This window comes from Malus domestica, chromosome 13 (assembly GCF_042453785.1).
Source record: "Malus domestica chromosome 13, GDT2T_hap1".
In the NCBI taxonomy this organism is placed as follows: domain Eukaryota; kingdom Viridiplantae; phylum Streptophyta; class Magnoliopsida; order Rosales; family Rosaceae; genus Malus; species Malus domestica.
In genome coordinates, this window is record NC_091673.1 from 10,278,222 (window position 1) to 10,300,374 (window position 22,153).

The window sequence follows — 22,153 nt, forward strand, 5'->3', positions numbered from 1 at the left end:
AAGCGTTCAGTGGAAAGTTATTCAGTTTAGCAAGCCTAAAAGGCACCATTGTTCGAAAAAGAACGAGAAGGAACTCATGCCCACATTCTAACTGTATACTGCAAGTATCGTATTAACTACAGGCGGAGACGGTACGCCGTGGAACAAAACAATTTTTGAGTAATTTAAAATTCATTCCTCAAGGCAAATAGGAATGTAAAAGTATTAGCCCAACGATGTGGGGGTTAACTAAACAGCATAATTTGAAAAAAACAGGTGGTCTAGTAACTCCTGCCCCAGTAGGTCCACTTCTTCGCAGGTTTTCCAGAGGCAAAACAAAGTGTCCCTGCACAGAAGTCGCATTTTCAATTTCCAAACACTTTGAGGCACTACTTTGTAACGAATGCACCTGCTGACCATAAACTAAACATGCTGTGAAGCTTCGTATGCAAATTAAAAACGTACCTTCAGGAAGTTCGGGCTGCTCAAATGGGGTGCACAGCGACTTGGCTGCTCCGATTTCACCCTTTGTTCGTTTTTTCACTTCCTCTTCTACTGCCTGGTAAATGTGAAGGAAACGGTGAAAGGAAAGACGATGACAGAAAAATTAAAAGGTTTGTAAAAAAGAAACATGAGTAGTACCAAACACAAATCACAACATAATTATTTAACAAACAACAAAACTGAGTGCTGATCTAAGAACCCAAACAGGCAAGAACTTAATATGAGAGATTGATACCCATCATGTTATAAAAACACAAAATCGTAAGTGACAGTGATTAAGTACCAGATGCTAGATCGTAATATAAGTGAGTGATTACAGTACCTGTTCATCACACCAAGGAGCCAAGATCATTTTCTTTTGGTTTAGAGCTTCCATAAATTCTTCCCATGTCTTTGCAACCTTGATAGAAGCATCTCGTTTTTCCTTTGCAACATTGAACAGATTTTCGTGAATTTTCACCAAGATGTCTTGTACTTGCTCAACCAAGTTGCTCACAGGAATGTCCTCCTTTGCTGAATTGTCACGGCGGACAACGCGTACCTAAACCAAGCAAACACTATTCAATCCTTCAAGAGAATCACCAATGATTTTGACAGGAAAACAGGATTACAAACAACAGTTTTAACACAAGCATCTTCATAATTGCAAATTCATAAGGTAAGGAACAGGTTAACATTTCATACATCGGCTCCCATTTTAATCCTTGAAGGTAAGGAACAGGCCAACTAATGTTTGCTTGTCTCCCATTTTAATCCTTGAAGGTAAGGAACAGGCTAACTAATGTTTGCTTGTCCACACACCAGACAGGTCCAGGCCCTAATATTACCAGGAAAAGATGCATCTTTACTTAACATGTCATACTCGAATATACAAGACTTGCCCAAGACCTGATATGCCAGTATTTTACCCAACCTGCCTTTTAGCAGCTTACATTTCATGATGAGGCCAGAAATAAAACCATGAGATCTGTGCTAAACAGGTCCCTGGGCCTAATGACAAGCTTACTCAACAGGACAAAAAGACCAGAAGCAAATATGAGCAACTAGGTGGAAAATCGAATTAAATGGAAGAACAGCCTCACTTGATTTTTTTCCAGATCCTTTGGTCCGATTTCAATCCTTAGAGGAACACCTTTCATTTCCCAATGTGAATACTTCCAACCAGGAGTTTGGTTGTCACTTATATCTGCCTCAGCGCGAATACCAGCTTTAGTCAAGGTATCCACAGTTTTCGAGCAGGCATCATATATCTCTTCCATAGGAGTATTCTTGTAAGGCACTGGAACCACAATAGCCTGAATAGCTGCTACTTTAGGTGGTAATACCAAGCCTTTATCATCTCCATGCACCATCACCATCACTCCAATCTAAACAAAATACCAATAATGATAAGAACACTAATAAAAAACAAAAAGATTATGTGGATGGTAATAGCAACAATGGGGTGACATCATAGAAAAAAAATTGGCATTTTGTGGTGGAAGTAGTAAACATTATGCATTGTCTCTAAGTTAAACTTTATGAACCAGCAAAGACATATTACCCTATGCACCAGAAAGAGAAACACGGCCTAAGGTACTGAACAATATTAACATGGACAATGCACCTACCTATGTGGAATGTTCAATAGTCTCAGACTTGCTTCAACATAAAAATAAATCGCAAAAAATATAGATATTGATATGGTATGACCAAAAACGTTCTTGATGCATGGCATGCATAATTGATTTCAAGAAAAAAGAAAAATTGCTCTTGTATAGAATGGACTTTGAATGAAACTTTAACACAGAAGAGAGAAGAAAGCAAAGCTACCGTTCGAGTGCTATATGCCCAAGAGTTTTGCCAAACCATGCCCTTTTCTCTGTTTTCATTTTCAAAATTAATCTCAAACATTTTGGCAAAATTTTGACCCAAACAATGTGAGGTGGCACCTTGTACGCCGCGTCCTGTATTTGGAATAAAAGCCTGCATGCATGAATTAATATCCTCAGGCTCACCATAGAGAGGCATAAGAAGTAAGATCAAATTATACATATAAATATACATAAAGAACATATCAAGTACCTCCACGCTAGTAGTATAAAGACCACCAGCAAATTTCTCATTCTCACTCTTTTTTCCCTTCACAACTGGAACTGCCATATACTCCTCGTATATCCTCCGGTACAGTTCCAATATCTCAAGGACCTAAAATCAGGATGTATAATAAAAAAGCAATCTTCAAGGAAAGGTGAGAACGGTTGAGAATAAAACTCAGCACGGTAAAAATGCAACTCTTATCCTAAAAGTGTGATTAGCAACATAATAAGCACAGAAAGGGGAAACAGCAATTTAAGTGGCTCGTTACCTCTACATCTGCCTCTGCCTTTGTTGCAAAAGCTGTATGGCCTTCTTGCCAAAGAAACTCCCGACTCCTAAGATCATATGAAGAAAAACCAAATTGAACAAACTTACAAAAGAGAGAGTTCAAAGAAAATGATCCTCTGACATAGAAATAGAGGGCAATTAAAAACCCTGACTAAATATGCAAGCAAACACTAAGCAAGAACTGAACTTGAAATCTATGGGAACAGAACGGAACGAACAAACAAAAAGGTTTTGACTCATCGCACTATTGTCAATACCACAAAAACACTACAGACAGTATTATAAGCACACCAAAACCATGACACATTGTAATACCTGATAAATGGTGTAGGATTGCTGAACTCCCACCGGACAACATTGCACCACTGATTTAGCTTCAATGGCAAATCACGGTGTCCTCTGATCCACTTAGCAAAATAAGGATACATAACAGTCTCACTTGTTGGACGAATTGCTATTGGCACTTCCAAGTCAGACTTTCCAGACTTTGTGACCCATGCAACCTATTTATCAAAATTAAAGCATGAAAAGAGAGGTAGTATAAAACAAATAAGATCTTCTCATAAAAAATAATCACAAACAGTAACGCAGTGGTGGTGATTGGGGAATAACAAGACAGGCTTAAATTTTCACAAAGTGACAAGCAAATTACAAATTTATCATTATACAACAATCTAATTTAAAAAAAACCAAGGCAAACACATAAAAGGGAAGGTTGCATGCTAAACACTAAAATAGGGGACATGCAAAGGAGAGAAACAGGGAAAGAAAACTAGAATAAGAAATTATAATCAACAATCAACTGCGCATGTGTATGTGCTTGTTTACATTTAACACAGTAAACTATGTCACACAAATGACATATCTCACCTCTGGAGCAAAACCCTCTATATGATCCTTCTCTCGTTCCAGAACACCAGGGGAGACAAATAAAGGGAAATAGCAATTCTTTATCTTCATTTTCTTTATTTCTGCATCAAAGAATGCCTGCAAAGTAACAGCGTTTGAAGTGAGTAATTGTGATGGAGTTACATAGCAATTTTCTAAAGGATTAGAAATCTACAAACATAAAAACTGGTAGGTAAAGTTCATAACTTTGACATTAGGGATGGATATATCACAAGATAGCCACTAATACTTAATCACATAAGTGCAAAATGAGATTATAAGTAAACTCAAGACAACAAGGGAAAATGTGTTGGGTTTTACGGCTCAAAATTAGGATGATGCAAAAAATTAGGTTTGTGTTACCTATTTGGTTTTGGTGTCCTATTTGGGTTTGGATTTTGACTTCTTAGTTGGTTTCCTTGGTGGAGAGATTTTGTTAATTACCTATTTGATTAGGATTTGGATTTACTTCCTATTAGGATTCTTATTGTAACCTAAGTCCTATGCACTATAAATAGGACCTTAAGGTTAGTGTATTTTGATGTGGCTCATTTGTGTGGCAATTTAGTGAGAGTCAATTTGTGAGTTTGTGAGTTAGAGAGCAATTTGGGAGAATCTTCTCTGTTTGTTTGAGTTCTCTACTCGTTTGGTTTAGGGTTTGTAATTTGTGGGATTTGGGTTGTGAGAGTTTAAACACTCTTTTGTAATCTCCGTTTGTTTAGTGAAATTCCTTGCTGTGCTTCGCCCGTGAAGTAGGCTTTACGCCAAACCACGTAAATCTCTTGTGTTAGTTTGAGATTGTTCGTTTTAGCTTTCACCTACGACGTTGATATTTGGTACTTTGTTATAATTCGCTTCCGTTTATGCATAAAAGTACAACAAAATGAAATGGTAGTATCAGGTTCAAATTGTCGAAAAGAATTCAGGCAAAATAGTTATCAACTGACGGGGTGAGATTACATCAATTGATACCAATACCATGATACGATGTCAAATTTAAATTGAGTCCTTCAGAACTATACAGGGAATGTGTTATCAAATGCTGTGACCGGGTGATTGTTAATGGTTCTAAAAGCAAAAAACTCATTTACAAAATGAAATGGATTAAATACGAAAAAATGTGCTTACTTGCATAGTCTCCCATATCGCAATCGTCCATGGCCTCAATATATAACAACCAGAGATATCGTAGTATTCGATCATCTCACTATTAACAACGACCTACACGCAACAAAACATGGGTCAATTCATTACTTACTTAATTGTTGAATAACCCCAGACAACCAGACAAGATTAAGACAGATACCTCAGAATACCACTCTCCGAAATTCTCATCCTTCTTCTTGGAAAGACCAAGACCGGTTTCTTTCTTCACCTCCTTCTTTTTCCCTCCTAAAAATCAGGAAATATTAATACCAAAGCTAAGCCAACAGAAACACAGAAATCAAAGAACAACCCGATAATTGAGAAGCAGAAAAGCGAAGCTCACCACCCTTGGCATTGGGCTTCTTAGCACCCTGGTCCGCCATGATTTGATATCTCTAACCTATATCAGACCACACGCACCACACGCACCACACACAAGATTATTACAACAATGGGCAGTGCTAGAAAACCATAAATCTACAAACTTAAACCATTTCACATATCTGGATAGCACAATTAAGCTCAGAGCTCAGCTTTTTTGCTAAACAATACCACAAAATGTAAAACTAAAGCAGACCCAGAAGAGAACAAAAGCGTACAGGAAAAACCCAGATTCCATTTTTAACAACTCGAGGATGAAACGAAGAAAAATGCAGAAAAAAATAGTAGAAAAACGGAAGGAGAAACAAAATTGACCCCAAAAAACGAGAGAAAAAAAAATCTGGGAAAGTTGAGCTTTTAGTACCCAACTGAATCTGGTTGGTTGCGTTTGCGGCTCGGAGCTTTGCTTCTCTTCTCGCTCCTTCGCCTCCTTCCTCTCCTGATAATAAAGAAAGAGAGAAGACAGCAGACTCGAAGAATTTGTGCTATCACTATACAGCAGCAGGCTTTTTGCCCTAATTCGCTGCTTAGAAATTCCCTTTGTCTGAGAGATGCTTTTGGGCTTCGGCCCAAATAAGCAATAAGCTTGGCCCTAAAGCTAGCCAATTGAGTTTAGAAAGATTGATAAGCGTAAAATTAAATTAAAAATATCATAAATAATTAAATTAGGCCTTTAGAATAAGAAAATACGAAATATAATGTGTATCTTGCCAAATCTTCTTTCTAGTTTGATTAGTAATGATGGAGTTACAACTCTTAGATGGGACTTTATATATAGGCATTAAGGCTTTAGGTCTTTTGTCTTTGTTTAAGATTCTTTTTTTATTGAGAAGCTTGAGACCCAAGAAACTCAATTAACCAAGGTTTAGGTATGTACAAAAAGCATATGTTTAGTTTTATAGTTTAGGCCTTGGAAATCATTATCTTATTTTTTGGACAAAGACTAAATATTATTTTCTAGTCTCAAGGACCAAAAGGTTTGAATCTTTTTTTTTTTTTTTTTTAGGTTGATCTCAAATTTAGATCCTGATACAAAATATGTTCCAAGTTCAAATTCTTGAGTATATAAAAAAAATAAAAAAATATAAGCCGGACAAATGGAGCCAAATTTTCTATTGTCAAAATGATCACTCATATATTTCATGCATTTATACCGTCAATTTATAAAGTCTTTGTGATGTTTTTGTGTTAAAATGGTTGCATTTTACCTTATCTTGTGTTAGCATGCAGTTAAATTTGCTTTAGGATCAATTTCAAACAAAAAGGAGAAAAGGAAATAAATTAAACAAACAAAAGAAATGGAAGTGGAGATTGTCTCCATGGGTGGTGTTTGAAAAAAGAGCACAAGCAAGGTGGAGCACTAGGAAGTGGGATGAGGTTTGTCTTCCACTTGTGCTTAGTGAATTGAAATGGCTGCCTTTTGTTAAAGGAAAAGCACGGAAGAAAAAAAAAAGGAATAAACAAAGGCAGAGAGAGGGAGAGCAAGAGGGAATAAAGAAAAAGACACGGACAGAAGAGAGTAGAAAAGAAGGAGAGGAAAAAGGGTAGAGGTCAGAGAGCAAAAGAAGCAGAGAATTAGAGTGCGGTGCGCAGGAAGAAGCAGAAAGGCAGAGGACAGGAAGTGAGGAGCAGAGAGCAAAAGGAACGGAGAGCTCGTCTTGCAAAAACGGGTGTTTTATTTCTTTGTTATTTTTTTTATGATTAATTTCTTATGTATTAATACAAGTATGTGTAACTAATTTATTTTGCTAGAGTGAGGCCATGAGCCGCAACATGAATACGTAGATTTATTTTTCAATTGCTTAAGTGTTGTTACATGCTTGCTTTGATATTTTCAATCACTGAATTAAACTATCTATGTACCTTGATGCTTGATCACCATTAGGATGCTTAGAAAAGTTATCGGATGCAATTTTGAACGAATGTCACGTTAAAATTGGTTGTGCTTCTTGTGATTGAGGATTGTACTCTCCTAAGGTAAATATCATGCTCTTAGGGATTACATGGTTTAACAAAAGGATTTTCACCAAGATTAATGAATCACTCATGTTTATATTTAATCCAAATGTCATGGATAAGTTGCATGTAGTGGTATGTGTTTTAGCTTGAATGTCACAAGTAAAACATACACAAGGAAAATCCAACTTTCAAAGCATGTGTATTTTCAATTATTTAAGCACTTGGAATAGCTACGTAGGAGCGTTGTTGGTAAAGGTTGAACTCTAGCATATTGTCAATCTATTTTTCTTCAATCCTTTATTTTATCTTGAATTTCCTCATTTACTTGTTTTGTTTAGTTGAATCACTATTCCTATAAGCCAATTCCCATTTTAGATATTTGTTTAAGTCACATCCAGTAGTATTTAGTTTCGTCAAATTAGTTTAGTTCTTAGAGTTAAATAAGTTAAATACACAAAAACTCGTAAATTGTTTATATCAGTCCCTGAGGAGATTGACCTTGCTTGAGCCATTCTATACTACAAACACTTGTTCTCTTGCAAGAATTTTCTATGGTTTAACCCTTTGTTTTACAAGTGGTAAAATCGCTATCAAGAAATTGGCGCACAACTAACATCCGCGTTAAAGTGAGACCTAATCCCACGGACTTCTTGGTTGGTGTCTTGCAAGTAACATTACTTGTTCAACACTACCAAACGGATCAGGGAATTAGTAAAATACGATCCATCATTTAATTGTTTCCAAAGCAATAGTTGAAAAACAGATGGGACTTGTAACCACCGCACACCATTTTGCTCCTCTCGCTTACCCGAGCTAGGTATCGTTTGTTATTTTCATTTGATTCATTCAATATGGTCTCGTTTGTTGTTTTTGTTTGATTCATTCAATTTAATGGTTAGGAATAAAAGATGAATACAGTTAGAAAAAGAAAGGCGTGTGATTAACTTGTAAGTAGTGACTGCGGACACATCATCTGTCTATTTACATTTACACTTGTAGAAAGATAAAACGTTCTAAAGAACTAGGACCTGTGGACATGACAGTAAAAATGCAAACTTACAAGTCATAAAACATAAATTATACACCAAAAACAAACCAATTCTATTGCCATACCCCTTCTTTGCAGATCATTAAATAGCTAAATCTAAGCTGCAGAAACAAGGTCCAAATCCTTGTTTTCGTCCCCAATTAAATTAGCCACAATGAGGCTCACATCTTCCAGGCCAACTCCAATGTACAAAGGATTCGTCGGACTTCTAACGGAGTCATCCATTCCTTCGGATTGAATCCTGCCAACGGTGGTTGAAACCCTCACATTAGGGCCGTTTTTGCATTTTCCCATACACTTGCACCCTACAACAGCTCCTTCACCGCCCATCTGCCTCTCGAATTCTTCCAACAACGCTCCGCCTCCTGATTTCTTGCACTTGTTTCCCATGCACACCTCAATCTTCTTCGCTGAAACTCCGACAACTGCGCTACTTAGAGACTCATTAAAGGTAATACTACCGCTACTGCCACAAATAGTACTAGTTCCATTACAGCATTCTGCTTTTTGATCTATCTGTGAACTTCCAAAATCAATGCCAGTTTCCACAGTTGTGTTCTCTTGATGAGTAGCTAGCGAGCTAAGTATGGTCAACAATGCCCCTTCTTGATGAGCAAATGGCTGCAAACTATCTACAATTGGTTGCGCCGGGACTTCACTTTGCAGGCGCTTCATGTCTACCACCTCCCCACACTCACTGTCACTGGATTCAGACGATGAAGACGATGATGATTCACTGTCAACCATGGTTTTCATCCGCTCAGCTTTAAGCCTTGCCTTCTCTTCTTTCCCCTTCTTCTTCAATTCCTTTTCCTCTGCTCTTAGCTGTTCCAATTGTTTTAGCAATAATTCCTCAGCACTTTCCTGCATATAGAGAAACTTAAACATTTAATCACTCCAGCTCAATAAATCATCAGTACCAAAACCCAATTTCGCGAAAATTAAAACACGTCTGATTCATTCTTCCCACAAAATAAAAACGAACTCTTATAAATTTAGAAGCGATCTAAACTATGTTAATTAAAAAAATCTACCTTTAAAATGTAAAATTACAAAATTCACAGCAGAAAGGTAGAAATTTTACCATGAATAAAAAATAAAAGCCCAATTCAAGTAAAATTACAGAGATAAAATTCAAATGAACAGAAACATACCGAGATCAGCTTCCCCTGAAGTTGATCGACCAAACCCTCTTGAGAATCCAACGGTCCAAAACCCATCTGAGAATACGCCGCCAAGTTCTTCGACAACCCCTTGAGCAACTTCACCTTCTTCTTGATCTCCTTCGCCTTCTCCTTCATACCACCGCACATGGGACCCGCCTGATAATACTGTAAATGTCCGTCGTCGCTAAACCCGGAATTTAAATGCCGGCGAGGCTTTCTGGTTCTCAGTGAAACTCCAAAATCACGACGACCCAGAACGCGAAGCTTGCAGTTAAACGACGACGTACAAGAACGGGCGGAGTTGTCGATTTTAGCAGCGGAAAAGCACTGAACTTGGCGGGAAACGACGCCGGAGGCCTCCATGGCTCTTTAAATACGATGCTGAAAATTGGGAAACCGTAGACCCACAAAACGCACCGTATACCAGAATTAACAGTTGCAGCGTTGCAGGTGAAATCGATTAAGAGATCGTCGTTTTAAATCGTAAAGACCAGAGCTTGCGTCTGCGTAGCTTCCTTGTACGAGAGGGAGGGAGGGGGGAAGGAAGAGAGAGACGAGGGGACGGAGAAGGCTTTGGTTTTAACTGTTAGAGCCACGTGCACGTTTTTAATTGACGGGTGATGACGTGGAATGGCGGGTGCTGGGCATCTGGAAGCTTGTGGCCGTTTTCGGTTGTCCACACGAATTGTTTGAGTCTTCACCTTTCGATGGATCCGAGGGTGGAGATGAAGCCAACTGGTGCCACATGTGCTGCCAAGTAAGCGTTTCTTAACTTTTGCGCCATAAAATAGAAAATACTACTTTTTAAAACAAACATTTTTTTAACTCAATTTCATTATACAAACCCACATTTAATACAGAGTAATATTATGTAAGCCCAAATTATTGAACCAAATTTACAAATTCTGTGATGTGTTACCAAAAGAATATAAATACGTTAATCAACATATAATTAATAATTTAATCATCAATCATCATGACATATAGTTTACGAAATTTGATTTAAATAGTTAGTTTTCAAGATGTCAGAAACCCGATCTGGTGTACCAAGTATCAAAATATAAGTGGTTGAAGTATTTTTTTTTAAATATTCAACCGTTTATATTATGATACTTAGTATCATAGTAAACGTATTTCCTGTACATGAAAAATCTCACATAACATCACCCTTTTAACATAATAATCCAAAGATAGATTATATTCACACACTCCAATTTACTTTTTCCAAATCTTTTTAATTTTTTAATATTTTCTACACACTACTAACACTTGATAAAAAAATTTAAAAAATTAAAAAAATGTGAGAGAAATAATTTGGAATGTGTGAAGACTATTATTGTTCTTTCTAGAATTTAGAAGGTTTCACATGCTTTGACTACCGAGTCAACTTTTGCACACTATTTTTATTATAGATTTTTCTAAAGGGGATAACGAAACACGTTTTTTTTCATTAGATTTTAATATGGAAAATGATAAGAGTATACAATTTTTTTTATTGTACATATCTTTGACTTTTCACCGTTGAATTGGATATAAATTAAAAACAACTACTTTAAATTGAATATATAAAATAGAAACAAAGAATATGGGTAAACAAGAGTAGGTAAAAAAACATAAAAAAGGGTCGATTGTTATGCCCTATTGTAATAGGTATAGGCTAAACAACTTTTTTTTGGCTACGTAACATGAACTAGTAAACGTATGCTATACACTCGTACAATACTTAAAAGGTGATAGCAAGGGAATATGATTCTTTTCTTTCTTATTACCGTCATTTTCCCTCTCCTCTCCTCACACTCTCATTTTCATCTTTTTCTCTACTTAAAAAAATTCAAAACAAAATGTTGGCGTGACTTAATCGTAACTATTTAAATAGAAGGAGAGAATATCCTATTCCGATAGCAAGACAAACAACGTGGGGCAAAAGGCAATGCCAATCTACAGCCAACATTCGTATCAGCAACAATGATTCAGCTTTGGCAATTTGCAAATACAACCGTGTTTCAAACACACCTCACACGTGTGCTGCATTTATATAGCTCTTCAGATTAAACTCATCACAATCCATTGACGTCTTATTTCGAAAAAAAGACAGATTAAATATGTCAAGATTGTTTGATGTTTATACACAAAAAAGCAGACTGAAATTATATAATCATTATACAGCTTTTACGGTATCTGTTATCACAATCGTCGATAGTAGTAAAAGCCGGTTTTAGGGGCATCCCGAGTCATTCGATGTTCTTGGCGGAGATTTCGTTCACTTCTCAACGCTTCACAAAATTTGATTGTAAACCTTTTCAGGTCGGATTATTCGGTTTCTGTTTGCAGCTGGGAGATGAGGTTCTTGCAAACTTCCAAAAAATGCATGGGGACAGAAGGAGAGAATACTTAATCCTTAACTTTCTTAAGAACCTGTAAGTGGCAGCAAGAAATCTCTCGTTGTAGCTTGTTAGGAAGATGCTATGCCTGCCAATAGCTCTCGGGAACCTCCTAAGTGTCCGGGTACTCGCTGCCTTATTTCTTCGAAAGCACATAATGTTTCAGAGTCGAGACCTCCAGCAAACTGCAGACAGTCATACATGGAAACATGATGAGAAAAAGAGACATCTCAGAAAAGATCAAGAACAAAGTTGACATGATCAGATTCTCTTAAGACCTCAGACCTTGAACAGAAAACCAAAAAACATAAATGAAGTGGTTATAAAACGGGCCCTAAGACATAGCATTGGCTAACTAGTCAAACAGGAACACCATTGGGCGGGAACCAAACAATTTCATCCAAAGTTTCAAACCACCTAGAGAAATGCCACACGTGATGACAATTGTCCCCGAAATGCATCATATGTTAATAAATAGAGATCTGTATCAAAATACAGGAATTTTGGGATTTCATCATACTCGGGGTACTACTTCTCATGATAAGGGGGTTGAAAGTATTGAGTTATACATCTACTACTCCCAAATTGAAACACAGCAATACGACCTGTTTACCTTTACTTTTGATCCAGTGAATACATTAGGTTCCTTGTTAGGTGATTATATAGTAGTTCCTGTCCATATGGGGTCCAAATTTTGGTTATTTTTCCAAATTTCCCACACAGTATCTACTTACATAGAAACTGCTCAAGAATTACCTGGTGAGCCCTATATGCGAAATGCATGCCCTGAAGCAGAAGAGATTCTTGATTTGATTGTCTATCTGAATTCCGAATGGATTCAAGCTCCAACGTCACTCTCTTCATGTAAATATTAGCCAGATTCATGGAAGCCCGCTTTATCTGCACCATTTGGGATGACATCAGTTCACCTCAAATACAATGTGAATAAAAGCATATTCCGTAATCAATGACCAAGAACAGCATAGCTAGTCACTAAGAACGGCAGAGATATATGCTGATATGGCTCTGCAGTAAATTTGATTTATCGAAAAAATAAAGACACTTAAAAGGTTTATGCTATGCTGATATTTCTACTTCTCAAAGTAAACTACAGGATTTCTTTATAACCCCAATGATATTATAAAATGCACAAACAAGGAGCATACCTTACTCACAATCCCAGAATCGAGCATCCAATCAGTTGGGATTTTCAATTCCTGATAAGAACGCATAACAGAACTTCTCAACTTAATTAACCTTTGTATGCTTCGCTCCGACCTTAGACGATGAGATGAGAGAGAGAGAGAGAGAGAGCAATGTTAACATTCTGCGCCTAGAAAGCGGTATGCTTTTAATAAACACATTACATAGTTCTTACTTGTCCAATAAGGCAGCCATCTTCTTCAAGGCAGCTGCACATGGAATGTCAGTGTCATCCTTGTAACAATAAATCTCACTTTCCAGCAGTTTAAGTTCACGATATTCAATTGCAGCTTCTCGCATGGCATCAGCTTTCCTCTCAGGCCATTTGAAATGCTTTAAGACAGCCCGTTCATCAGCCTGTAGAAGGCACGAGAATGTTAGGTTTATCCACCCATTTATGTATCTTAATCACTGAACAAATTAAGCATCCACCGAAACAAGTAAACAACCTAGTAGGGGTACGCAGTTTCAAAATTTTCCGAAGTCAAGGTGATGTAAGATTATCCCATGTTAACCCCTCTTAAAAAGCAAAACTAATGCCAGATGGGCTGAATCACGATAAAAGCCTACCAGTCTACCATCTTCACATAAGTTGCAACTGATTCGAGAAGTTTTCAACTTCTGCTCATGGATGGTGCGGTAAATAAGGTTTTTGTCGGCATTAGAACTTACCAAAGATGAAAGTTCAACATCAAGCCAATCGACAAATTTTAGGACATCTTCTACATCCGTATATGCTGCAGCCAGCACTTTCTGGATAAGGTCATTGATGAACTCTCCTTTTGTTTGAACATCTGCTTTTATCTGGAAAAAGAAATCATTTGTCATTGGATAACGATTCAAACTTTGAGCCGAGGAACAAAAGAAGAAATTAGACATCAAAATCTTACAGCTAAGAGATGTGCTGAACGGTTTTGAATTTCTCCGACAATGCTATTATGTGCACTAGTAGCCACCGGTTTATGATGGTTTCGAGACTCCAGTGAATCCCTCTCCACCTCTTGCTTCCTCAATGAGTGAAATAATTCTACAAGTGCTGGAGCCTTCTGAGTGGTACCGGCAGTTGCTCTCATTGAGGACTGGGGCGGGGGCGGGGGCGGGGGTGGGGGTGGGGACCGAAGTGATGGTGGTAGCGGAGGTGGTGGTGGTGGCCCGGATTGGATGGCGGAGACTCTAAGAACTGCCCATTTTGGTGGTGGAGGAGGTGGTGCTTTGATAGGAGGACTTGTTTCATTGACTGCCTCTTTCTGTACTACTGACCGTTTTAATTTGTTGGCAATGAGTTTCTGGAGGTCTTTGAATTTAGGGCTCTGGTGCTCTCCATTTTTCTCCTTCTACAAACAAGAACACGAAATTTAAATTACAGATACTAAGGACACAATTTCCAACAACGAAATCGAATTTTTTTGTCAAATAACACAATCAATATTAGTTTTAAAAGAAAAAAAATCCACATTCAAATATTAACATGATGGAAGAACACAATCAAGACTTTTTTCATGGAAAATAATTACAGACGTATGAGCAATCTACTACATTGGCTAGAGCAGATACTCTCTGTGCACCGAGAGTTGACCATTCAACTCCGACAATTTAGAATAGTTTAAAGTAGAATATCACTCGTACAAACAAAACAATTAGATTCATGAAAGTTAGAGGCTTTACCTGTTCAGGAGTGGTAAAAGCTGCAATTTTTGCTTCAGCGGCGGCGAGATTCCGAGAGAGGTTTTTGTTCTGCGACTGCAGCTCCACGTTAAAACCCAGAGTCTTATCCAGCTCCGCCTTCAGCGCCGCCACCTCTGCCCGCAAACCGGCGATCAAACTCTCACTCATCTCAAGCTTTTCCTGCAATTCTCTGTTTTTCCCATGTGGGTCGTCTTCATTCGAATCATTTCTCTTGGAATTGGGTTCCACCGCCCTCAGCCGCCGCTGCCTCGAGGACTGCTCGGCGGCCTGGCGGTTTCCAATCCGACCCACAACCTTCTTCTCCTCAAGTTCCTTGCTTTTCTGAGATCCCAACACAAGCTCCCCAGATTCCGGCTTGCTGGTGAGCAGGAGAGCCCTCATCGTACTCCTCAAACTCTCTGAATTCACATCTGGGGACACCGACATTGCTCTTGCCGGTCTTGCAGCAGTCGGCGACTCCTTTGCTCTGGAAGAAGCTGAAGCTCTGAGATAAGACGGCGTCGTCTGGTGAGACATGTTTCAAGCAACCTGCGACTGCAACAAGTTGGAATTTTTTGTACTGCAATGTTGGTGCATGGATACTTATGGGGCAGTTTGACTTTTTAACTACTAAAAAACCATCTTTTTCTTTTCCTCAACGGCACTCGGAATCAAATTACGAATCGAAGTTTCGCATGGCTGAATCTCAATTGATCACGGGCACATGGATCACACTGAACCAAACCACCTTCTTCTTGGCTACCACTCAAATTCTCAGTCTCAAGCAAATCTGCAGGCAACCTTCGAGTTTGAGCGGAGGGTATGGAGAATACTGAGATGCTGAGAACTCAAACATTCCATATTTCCATAATCCATTTGTGCTTGCTTTGGTGATACTGTGTTTTATCAGTTTCTGTGCATATAAATGAATGTTCAGTTAGAATTGTCATAATTTAATTCTTGGTCATAAAATTATCCAAATTCTAGACTCCTCACCTAACACATTTATTCACGAATTAAATAAAATTTTAGGATCTTGAATTGGTGAGGAAGAAACGTAGTTTTGGGTGTTACGAGGGATTTAATTATTCATAAAATTAATTTGATAGGAATATAGTCATTTCCACCAACCTATAAATACTCTCCTTTAAATTTTTTATAGCTACAAATTGGTGATATTTTTTGTATGAACAGTGATATTTTCCTTTTATTAATTAATGCATGCAGATTTTTGTCCGCTGTACGTCGTGTAGCTCTTGTTTTTATCCATTCTGTGTCCTATTTTTTCCTTAATTTATTATCGACGTTAAAATTATAAAATCATTTAACAGAGAATCACAGAAAGAGAAATTCAATATTAAGCTTCCGCTTATACTAAATTATCAATAAAAACTACAAATTCTCACCGAAAAATGCTACAAAGTCGCACGACAAACTCAAGTAAGGGTAAAGGTAATGCAACTTATTTCCACTCAAGTACAACACAAGATTCGACCAAAGGACAAAAACTTTGAAAGTGCCCCGGCCTCTTTTTTTTTTTTTTTGTTCTTTTTTGTTTTTTGTTTTTTGTTTTTGCAATTTTCTCTGCATTTAAATGCAGAAACGTGAATTTAGCATCTTAATAATATTTGCCATCGTTCCTATAGAAATCATGATGTGCCCATCATGCCGCACGTCTTCGTGAGAAAATGATTCTCGTCGGATCCTTTTTCTAGGGATTCTAGGAATCCCGTGATCGTGATCATTTATCGTATATTGGGCGGTCAGAAATCATTTCAAAATTTAAAATTTAAAATTAAATATAAATAGTACCTAACGAAAACTGACCGCATGAGGTACGATGAACGATCACGATCACGAGATCCCTAAAATTCTGGATCCTCGAAAGATCCTTTTCCAAGAAAATGATTGGATTGATGAGGATCAGTGGAGGATAATAGTAACGTAGAGGAATCTAACGGTGAATTTTTTATGCTTAAAGACCAATCATAGTGCACTACAAAATGGAAGATTTTGTTTAATCATTCGAGTTATCTTCTAAGCTCAAACTGCTCCCCTCTAGATATTGTTTGTTGGTTGCAAAGTCACAATTATGGGCCATATATTGGATTAGTCTTCACACACAAATTAATCCCATTGGATTAAGAAAGTTATAATATTAGGGTTTGGTGCATGTTTGCCTTTCTAAATTTGATTTGTAGAGGATATTTACTATTATGGTTTATTGATACGTCTCTTATCTGTAAGTAGAAGGTTTTAAATTTGCTTCCCGTTGATCACGAGTTTCAATACGAATTTATTATAACTAACCTATTGTGTAGCTTATACAAAATCTTCCCCCATGATATAAACACATAGTTGCAAATTGCAAACGGACATTATTTTTTGCTGAAGTGACTTAGTGAAAACACAATAGAAATTTTTTATGCAAAATGTCAAAATGTGAATTGTCTGCAAATTACACACTATTTTTCTTTACGTTGGCCTTCATGCATATAGCTTTTCAAATGAGTTCTGTTAGACCTCTTTGTAGTAATGGTTAGAGTATACCATTAAGATGTGTTTGGCCTCTCAAGGGAGTTGAACAGAAACCAGTATTGTCTTTATATAGTTATATTTCCATTTGTTTGTGCAAGAAAAGGAAATGTAGAAGAAAATGTAATTTTTATTGGGGTCCATATTCCATTTATTCCTCAATGTCCAAATCAATATTGGGGACGGCTTAAATTAGTATATGCTCTGTCTTATCTCCCAAGGAAAACAAAGAATATATTGACCAGATAAAATGTTTGGGGTTAGTTTGGAAGTGTTTTTCAAATGTATTTACCAGATAAAATGTTTGGGGTTAGCTTTTAAAATAGCTGAAAGAGTTTTTTGAGGAAAATGTTTTTTATACCAATTCTTAGCAAAAATGCAAGTGAACCTTGAAAAAGCACTTAAGTGATTCCTGAAAGAAGCACATTCTTGAAGGAAGTACTTTATAATCCAAAAACATTTTCTCTAAAAACACTTATAAGCGTTTTAAAAGCATTTCCAAATGACACCTTCGACTTTTGGACATAGACTAGCTAAAACCTTCAGTACTATCGAGGATAAAAAGATGAGAAAAAATAGTTCACAAAAACGAAAGATAAGAAAAGATGAATGGGATTTAGATTATTTGTGGCTGGGATTTGAGTGGAAACGAAACTTGAAATTGTAAATTAGATATTGTAGTATTGGCAAAACTACACCACCATTATGATTTGATCAAAGGATTATTTATCAAATAAGTTTGAAGCATCAATTATAAGTTACTTGCATCGAATCTTTATTTTTTTTTTATTTGAGCGCAAAATGGGAGTCCCCACTACTTTCAGCACTCTTTATCATTATTCATACTTGAGCAGAGGAAGAAAAGTGCATGTAAATATAACTTGACGAAGTTTTTTAAAACACAATATGGTAGGAGAATGTATAATTTGGAGAGTATTCAACTTCCAAAATTAATCCCTAGGTAATTTCTGAATAATAAAAAACTGGGCTAGGGTAAATATTCCAGACCAAAATCTAGGATTATTGTTAATTATTCTCAAAGCAACATGCAAATCCAAACCCAAAAATTAAGCTAGGAACATCTAAGATTATTGTTAATTATTCTCAAAGCAACATGCAAATCCAAAAAGCATGGTTCCAAGATCCAACTAAATCCCACCATAGTTGTAGCCTATAGGCTGATGAAGCCATGGATTAATAGGAAAAGGATCCTTGCCGGGTCAAATTTTTAGGGATTCCGCAATTGTAACCGTTCATCGTATATTGTGCGGTCAGTTTTTGTTAGGTACTACTATTTATATTTAATTTTAAATTTTAAATTTTAAAATAATTTATAACTGCACAATGTACTATGAACAATCACGATCACATAATCTCTAGGATATCTAAGAAAATGATCCGGCTTGGATCCTTTTCCTAATTAGAAAATATATAGTGCATGAAAAGACACAAAAACTTAAGCACTTGTTGATTGCAGGAGTTAAAAGTCATAAGCACCATACCTTACTTAACCCTCAAATCAAATGCCAATCAAACTTCTACTCTTCCTTGTTGTGCTTTTCCATCATACGACGACGAAAAGTGGCCTGCATCTGCATATGAATTATGAAACGTTCTGTTTATGCCGGCACTGTAGCTGAATGAAATGAAAAGCACTTTCAGTTTGGGGCATGCATGATCTGTTCATCATGTGATTCTTCTGAATCACCAAGAATCACTGCGATTCATGTGTATGCATATATTACAAAAAGTGGTTTCAAGTTCCAATGTGAATCCATGTGATGATAATATGCCTGTAAAAGGACCGAGGCTCAATTGGCCGGCACGAGCCCCGACCCATTTTTTGGGTTGTGAGATGGCTCCATTTAGTCTTTAGACCATCTCCAACATTTGAGTTAAAATCTAAAATTTTTAGCTCAGAAAATTTAAATTTTAGCTTAGAAACAGTTTTTTTACTTCAACTCTTTTGGCTTCAATTTTTTAGCTTGATATTATTAAAGAATAAATTTAGGCTAATTTTTTCTTTTAAAGTAATTTAAAAAAAATTATGTACACTATCATAATTTAATTTTATAAACATTATAAATATTGAAAAATCACTAAATTTGGGTGAGTTTTGAGTTAAATAATTTTTTTAATTATTTTAGCCGTTGGATTTAAATTTGGGCCGTTAGATCTTTTTTTTTACTATTAGATTTGATTATATTCGATCTCAACCGTTTGATTCAATAAATCCTGAGAGACATGCCCATGTGGGTAGGGTCCAGCTAGTGGAGCCCACACCATTTTCTGGGCTAAATCCTGGGAGGAATTTGGTTTTTATTTGACTTTTAGCTTTTAGGCCACACATTTAGCATGTGTTGGGTTAGATTTTGGAGAGGGGGGAATAAAACCTAAAAAATAGCATTTAGCCTAGGATTGGGTTTGGTCTTAGGTTCGGGTTTTATCCCTCCCAATTTAAATAGGTAGGGCCTCGGCCTTGCATTTTAGGCCATAGGCCAGCCCATGGGATGAGTTTAGGCCCGACTCTTAGGCCCAGTTCTTCGGCCCGACCCGATAAGGCTTGATGTAATTTAAATACTTTTATTTTTTTAATATTATTAACTCTTTTTTTTTCAATACTTAAACAATTTAATCGACTATACTAACCAAACAAATACTTAGTTGAAATGATCATTGACAACTAATAAAAATAAAATCTTAAGTTTAATTCTCAACAACATACTATTTTTTTTATATTTACACAAAATGATTAAAAGGCAAAATTGGTCAGGCTGAGCATCCTGCTCATAGCCCCGAATTTTCTCTGGCCGTCGGCTAGGCCAGGGCCTTACATATTTGGCATAGGGTCAGGCCGACCAGGCCCAGGTCTATTTCACAGATCTAGATGATAATAAAGACTGGTTAGTTTTAAGTTTGCATGTAACGAGGACTACGATGCTTGATTAGTAGAATTACGTAACGGTGTGCTACGAAGCTTAAGAACTTTGAAATCTTTTGCGCCTAACATCTAGACAATTCTTGTTAGGTGATGTGAAAGAATGTTGAACGAGTCTGACACTTGAAGACTCTGCTATGATACCATGTTAGAAAATTAATTAGTTTCTAATTTAAGATTAATTGACAGTGGGTGAAGAAGTCCATGTTTAAGCAGTTATATGCTAGAGTTCTATCGTTCAATGTGGTAAACTCTCAACATTCCATACTCGGATTGGAAAAATGGTATGAAAGAGGAAAAGTGATTTCTCCACACAATTTCTTTTTTTCTTTTTTTTTTATTTTAAAAAATTTGGATTAAACAAATCAAAGAAAAATCAAGAGATATAGAGAATGGGGCATCAAACATGCCCACTTAATATGTACAATCAAAGAGAACATATAGGCTTGAAATTTTGTTAATATTATGTATTAGATTGATGTGCATCAAACATGTCCAATATGTACAAAATTATAAGAGCCAGCCACCAGTTGCATGCAGCACTAAATACATAGCTGACCCGTGAAACCTTTTGGAATGGAAACCATACATGCAACAGTGCATGTGAGAGTGAGTAATTGTGAGCCTGTGAAGAATGGGACCTGTGCTTCTGCATGCGCTGGATTTGAAAGCCACCGAAGAGGCTCGAAGGCTCAAAGATAAAGAGAAAATTATAATTCCATGGTGCACTGCATGCCCTTCATTTACTACAAAGACGTTATACTTATTTCTCAATTGCCTTTACTAGCTCATGTTTTTGTCTCCAATTGACCATATTTGGACCACCTTAACATGGCTGATGGCCCAATAATCTTCATTGGGGATCTGGGATATTGACAAATTTTAATTTTGCAGAAAGGGAAGCTAACCTTGATAAAGTTACGGTTATTTAAAAGCGTTTTTACCTCTTGCGAAGTGATTTCCGGAGACATGATTTTTCTTCATGCATATTTTTCTTTATTTTTGAATTTTGAATCAAGTAAAATAAGGACAAACCAAGAAAGATACAAATAAACTATAGTGTGCAGAAGAAGAAAAAAAGTGTTTATAAATCATTTCCCTTAACAGTACTAAGAAGAGTAGTATAAATGACTTTTTCTTGGTTGAATGATTATTAGGGATTGGACATGAGAAACTTTATCCCTTCTGATTCTACCATTATATGAGGAATGGTAGGAATAAGTTTCGTTCACGAATAATTCTTTTCAACTTTCAAGTTAGACGAAACTCCTTCATTTATTACTTCAATATAGTGAATCATAAACACCTAACCAGCCCAGTACTACGAAACAGCTAAACACAATGCGAAGTAGTAGTAAAAAAGGTTTAAAAAATCAAGCTTAAAGACGATGCATGAAATCTAGATTACTGCATTCAAACCAGTGTACCTGAAAGCTGTAGATCACCCCATTAGCAAATTTAAGTATGCAATTAGGCATCAATATTTGAAACGAATGATCGATCAACTTTTGCTGATTAACAAGAGGAAATTGAAGAATGAATGATCGATCATAGAACTGGATTAGAAATAGAACTGGGGGAATGGGATTCCCTTTGAAGGGAATAATACTTGAAAATATGCAAAGTTAGTAAGATATATAGCTCGTTGACAAAAAAGACAAAAGGAAAAAAAAGAAAGATATATAGCTGAATAATATTATAAATTGGTTGATCAGTTGCAATTTCACATCACAGGATGTCTTTGTAGTTTTTTCTTTTTCTTTAACAAATGATATTAACTACACTAAGAAGGTGGAAGAGTGTGCTAAGTCTTACAATGGAACTAGCAATAATGTGATTCAAATTTGTTTTTAGCGAGAATCAAACTTAAGACATCTCACTTATAAGTGAAGAAAAATATCACTAAACCGTAGTCCTAAGTAGCTTTTTTGTTTTGAATGTGACATATATATTGGAGATAAGATATCGATGCATTGTTTCGTTTTAAATTGAT

The 22,153-nt window shown here is 36.6% G+C and overlaps 3 protein-coding genes across 6 annotated transcripts; all 3 read right to left on the bottom strand.

Annotated features, from left to right (window-relative positions):
• Positions 1–85: 85 nt before the first annotated feature.
• On the bottom strand, positions 86–5,772 carry LOC103452676 (proline--tRNA ligase, cytoplasmic-like). 2 transcript variants are annotated; one of them, XM_017336993.3, is made up of 13 exons: positions 5,630–5,772; positions 5,228–5,284; positions 5,045–5,130; positions 4,867–4,959; positions 3,721–3,837; positions 3,166–3,353; positions 2,831–2,897; positions 2,548–2,670; positions 2,296–2,448; positions 1,566–1,850; positions 806–1,024; positions 445–538; positions 86–325 (listed from the first exon to the last, which is right to left on the bottom strand). In XM_017336993.3, exons 2-13 carry the CDS (start codon positions 5,265–5,267, stop codon positions 261–263), a joined length of 1,530 nt encoding a protein of 509 aa, XP_017192482.2. In that variant the 5' UTR covers positions 5,268–5,284; positions 5,630–5,772; the 3' UTR covers positions 86–260. The 2 variants fall into 2 exon arrangements, with proteins under 2 accessions (XP_017192482.2, XP_028947124.1); XM_029091291.2 differs by having other exon boundaries at positions 5,635–5,754.
• A 2,370-nt stretch (positions 5,773–8,142) lies between these two features.
• LOC103452609 (diacylglycerol O-acyltransferase 3) lies at positions 8,143–10,018 on the bottom strand. 2 transcript variants are annotated; one of them, XM_008392123.4, is made up of 2 exons: positions 9,427–10,018; positions 8,143–9,136 (listed from the first exon to the last, which is right to left on the bottom strand). In XM_008392123.4, exons 1-2 carry the CDS (start codon positions 9,799–9,801, stop codon positions 8,369–8,371), a joined length of 1,143 nt encoding a protein of 380 aa, XP_008390345.2. In that variant the 5' UTR covers positions 9,802–10,018; the 3' UTR covers positions 8,143–8,368. The 2 variants fall into 2 exon arrangements, with proteins under 2 accessions (XP_008390345.2, XP_008390346.2); XM_008392124.4 differs by having other exon boundaries at positions 8,143–9,097; positions 9,427–10,004.
• A 1,468-nt stretch (positions 10,019–11,486) lies between these two features.
• Positions 11,487–21,793, bottom strand: LOC103452608 (INCREASED PETAL GROWTH ANISOTROPY 1-like protein 2). 2 transcript variants are annotated; one of them, XM_017336683.3, is made up of 10 exons: positions 21,588–21,793; positions 18,725–18,858; positions 14,688–15,600; positions 13,913–14,356; positions 13,695–13,826; positions 13,198–13,379; positions 12,986–13,097; positions 12,576–12,719; positions 12,433–12,491; positions 11,487–12,004 (listed from the first exon to the last, which is right to left on the bottom strand). In XM_017336683.3, exons 3-9 carry the CDS (start codon positions 15,222–15,224, stop codon positions 12,435–12,437), a joined length of 1,608 nt encoding a protein of 535 aa, XP_017192172.1. In that variant the 5' UTR covers positions 15,225–15,600; positions 18,725–18,858; positions 21,588–21,793; the 3' UTR covers positions 11,487–12,004; positions 12,433–12,434. The 2 variants fall into 2 exon arrangements, with proteins under 2 accessions (XP_017192172.1, XP_008390344.1); XM_008392122.4 differs by lacking the exons at positions 12,433–12,491; positions 18,725–18,858; positions 21,588–21,793.
• Between the last annotated feature and the right edge of the window lie 360 nt (positions 21,794–22,153).

Bases quoted from the DNA above. Each gene is read 5' to 3' on its own strand.
- LOC103452676 (XM_017336993.3), bottom strand. From the start codon at position 5,267: ATGGCGGACCAGGGTGCTAAGAAGCCCAATGCCAAGGGTG. The intron at 4,960-5,044 runs GTATCTGTCTTA...TGTTGCGTGTAG, and splicing joins TCGGAGAGTGGTATTCTGAG to GTCGTTGTTAATAGTGAGAT. The intron at 3,354-3,720 runs GTGAGATATGTC...TTTGATAAATAG, and splicing joins TAGAGGGTTTTGCTCCAGAG to GTTGCATGGGTCACAAAGTC.
- LOC103452609 (XM_008392123.4), bottom strand. From the start codon at position 9,801: ATGGAGGCCTCCGGCGTCGTTTCCCGCCAAGTTCAGTGCTTTTCCGCT. The intron at 9,137-9,426 runs GTATGTTTCTGT...CTCTATATGCAG, and splicing joins TTCAGGGGAAGCTGATCTCG to GAAAGTGCTGAGGAATTATT.
- LOC103452608 (XM_008392122.4), bottom strand. From the start codon at position 15,224: ATGTCTCACCAGACGACGCCGTCTTATCTCAGAGCTTCAGCTTCTTCC. The intron at 13,827-13,912 runs GTAAGATTTTGA...TTCTTTTTCCAG, and splicing joins GTTCAGCACATCTCTTAGCT to ATAAAAGCAGATGTTCAAAC. The intron at 12,005-12,575 runs GTAATTCTTGAG...GACTGTCTGCAG, and splicing joins TCGCATATAGGGCTCACCAG to TTTGCTGGAGGTCTCGACTC.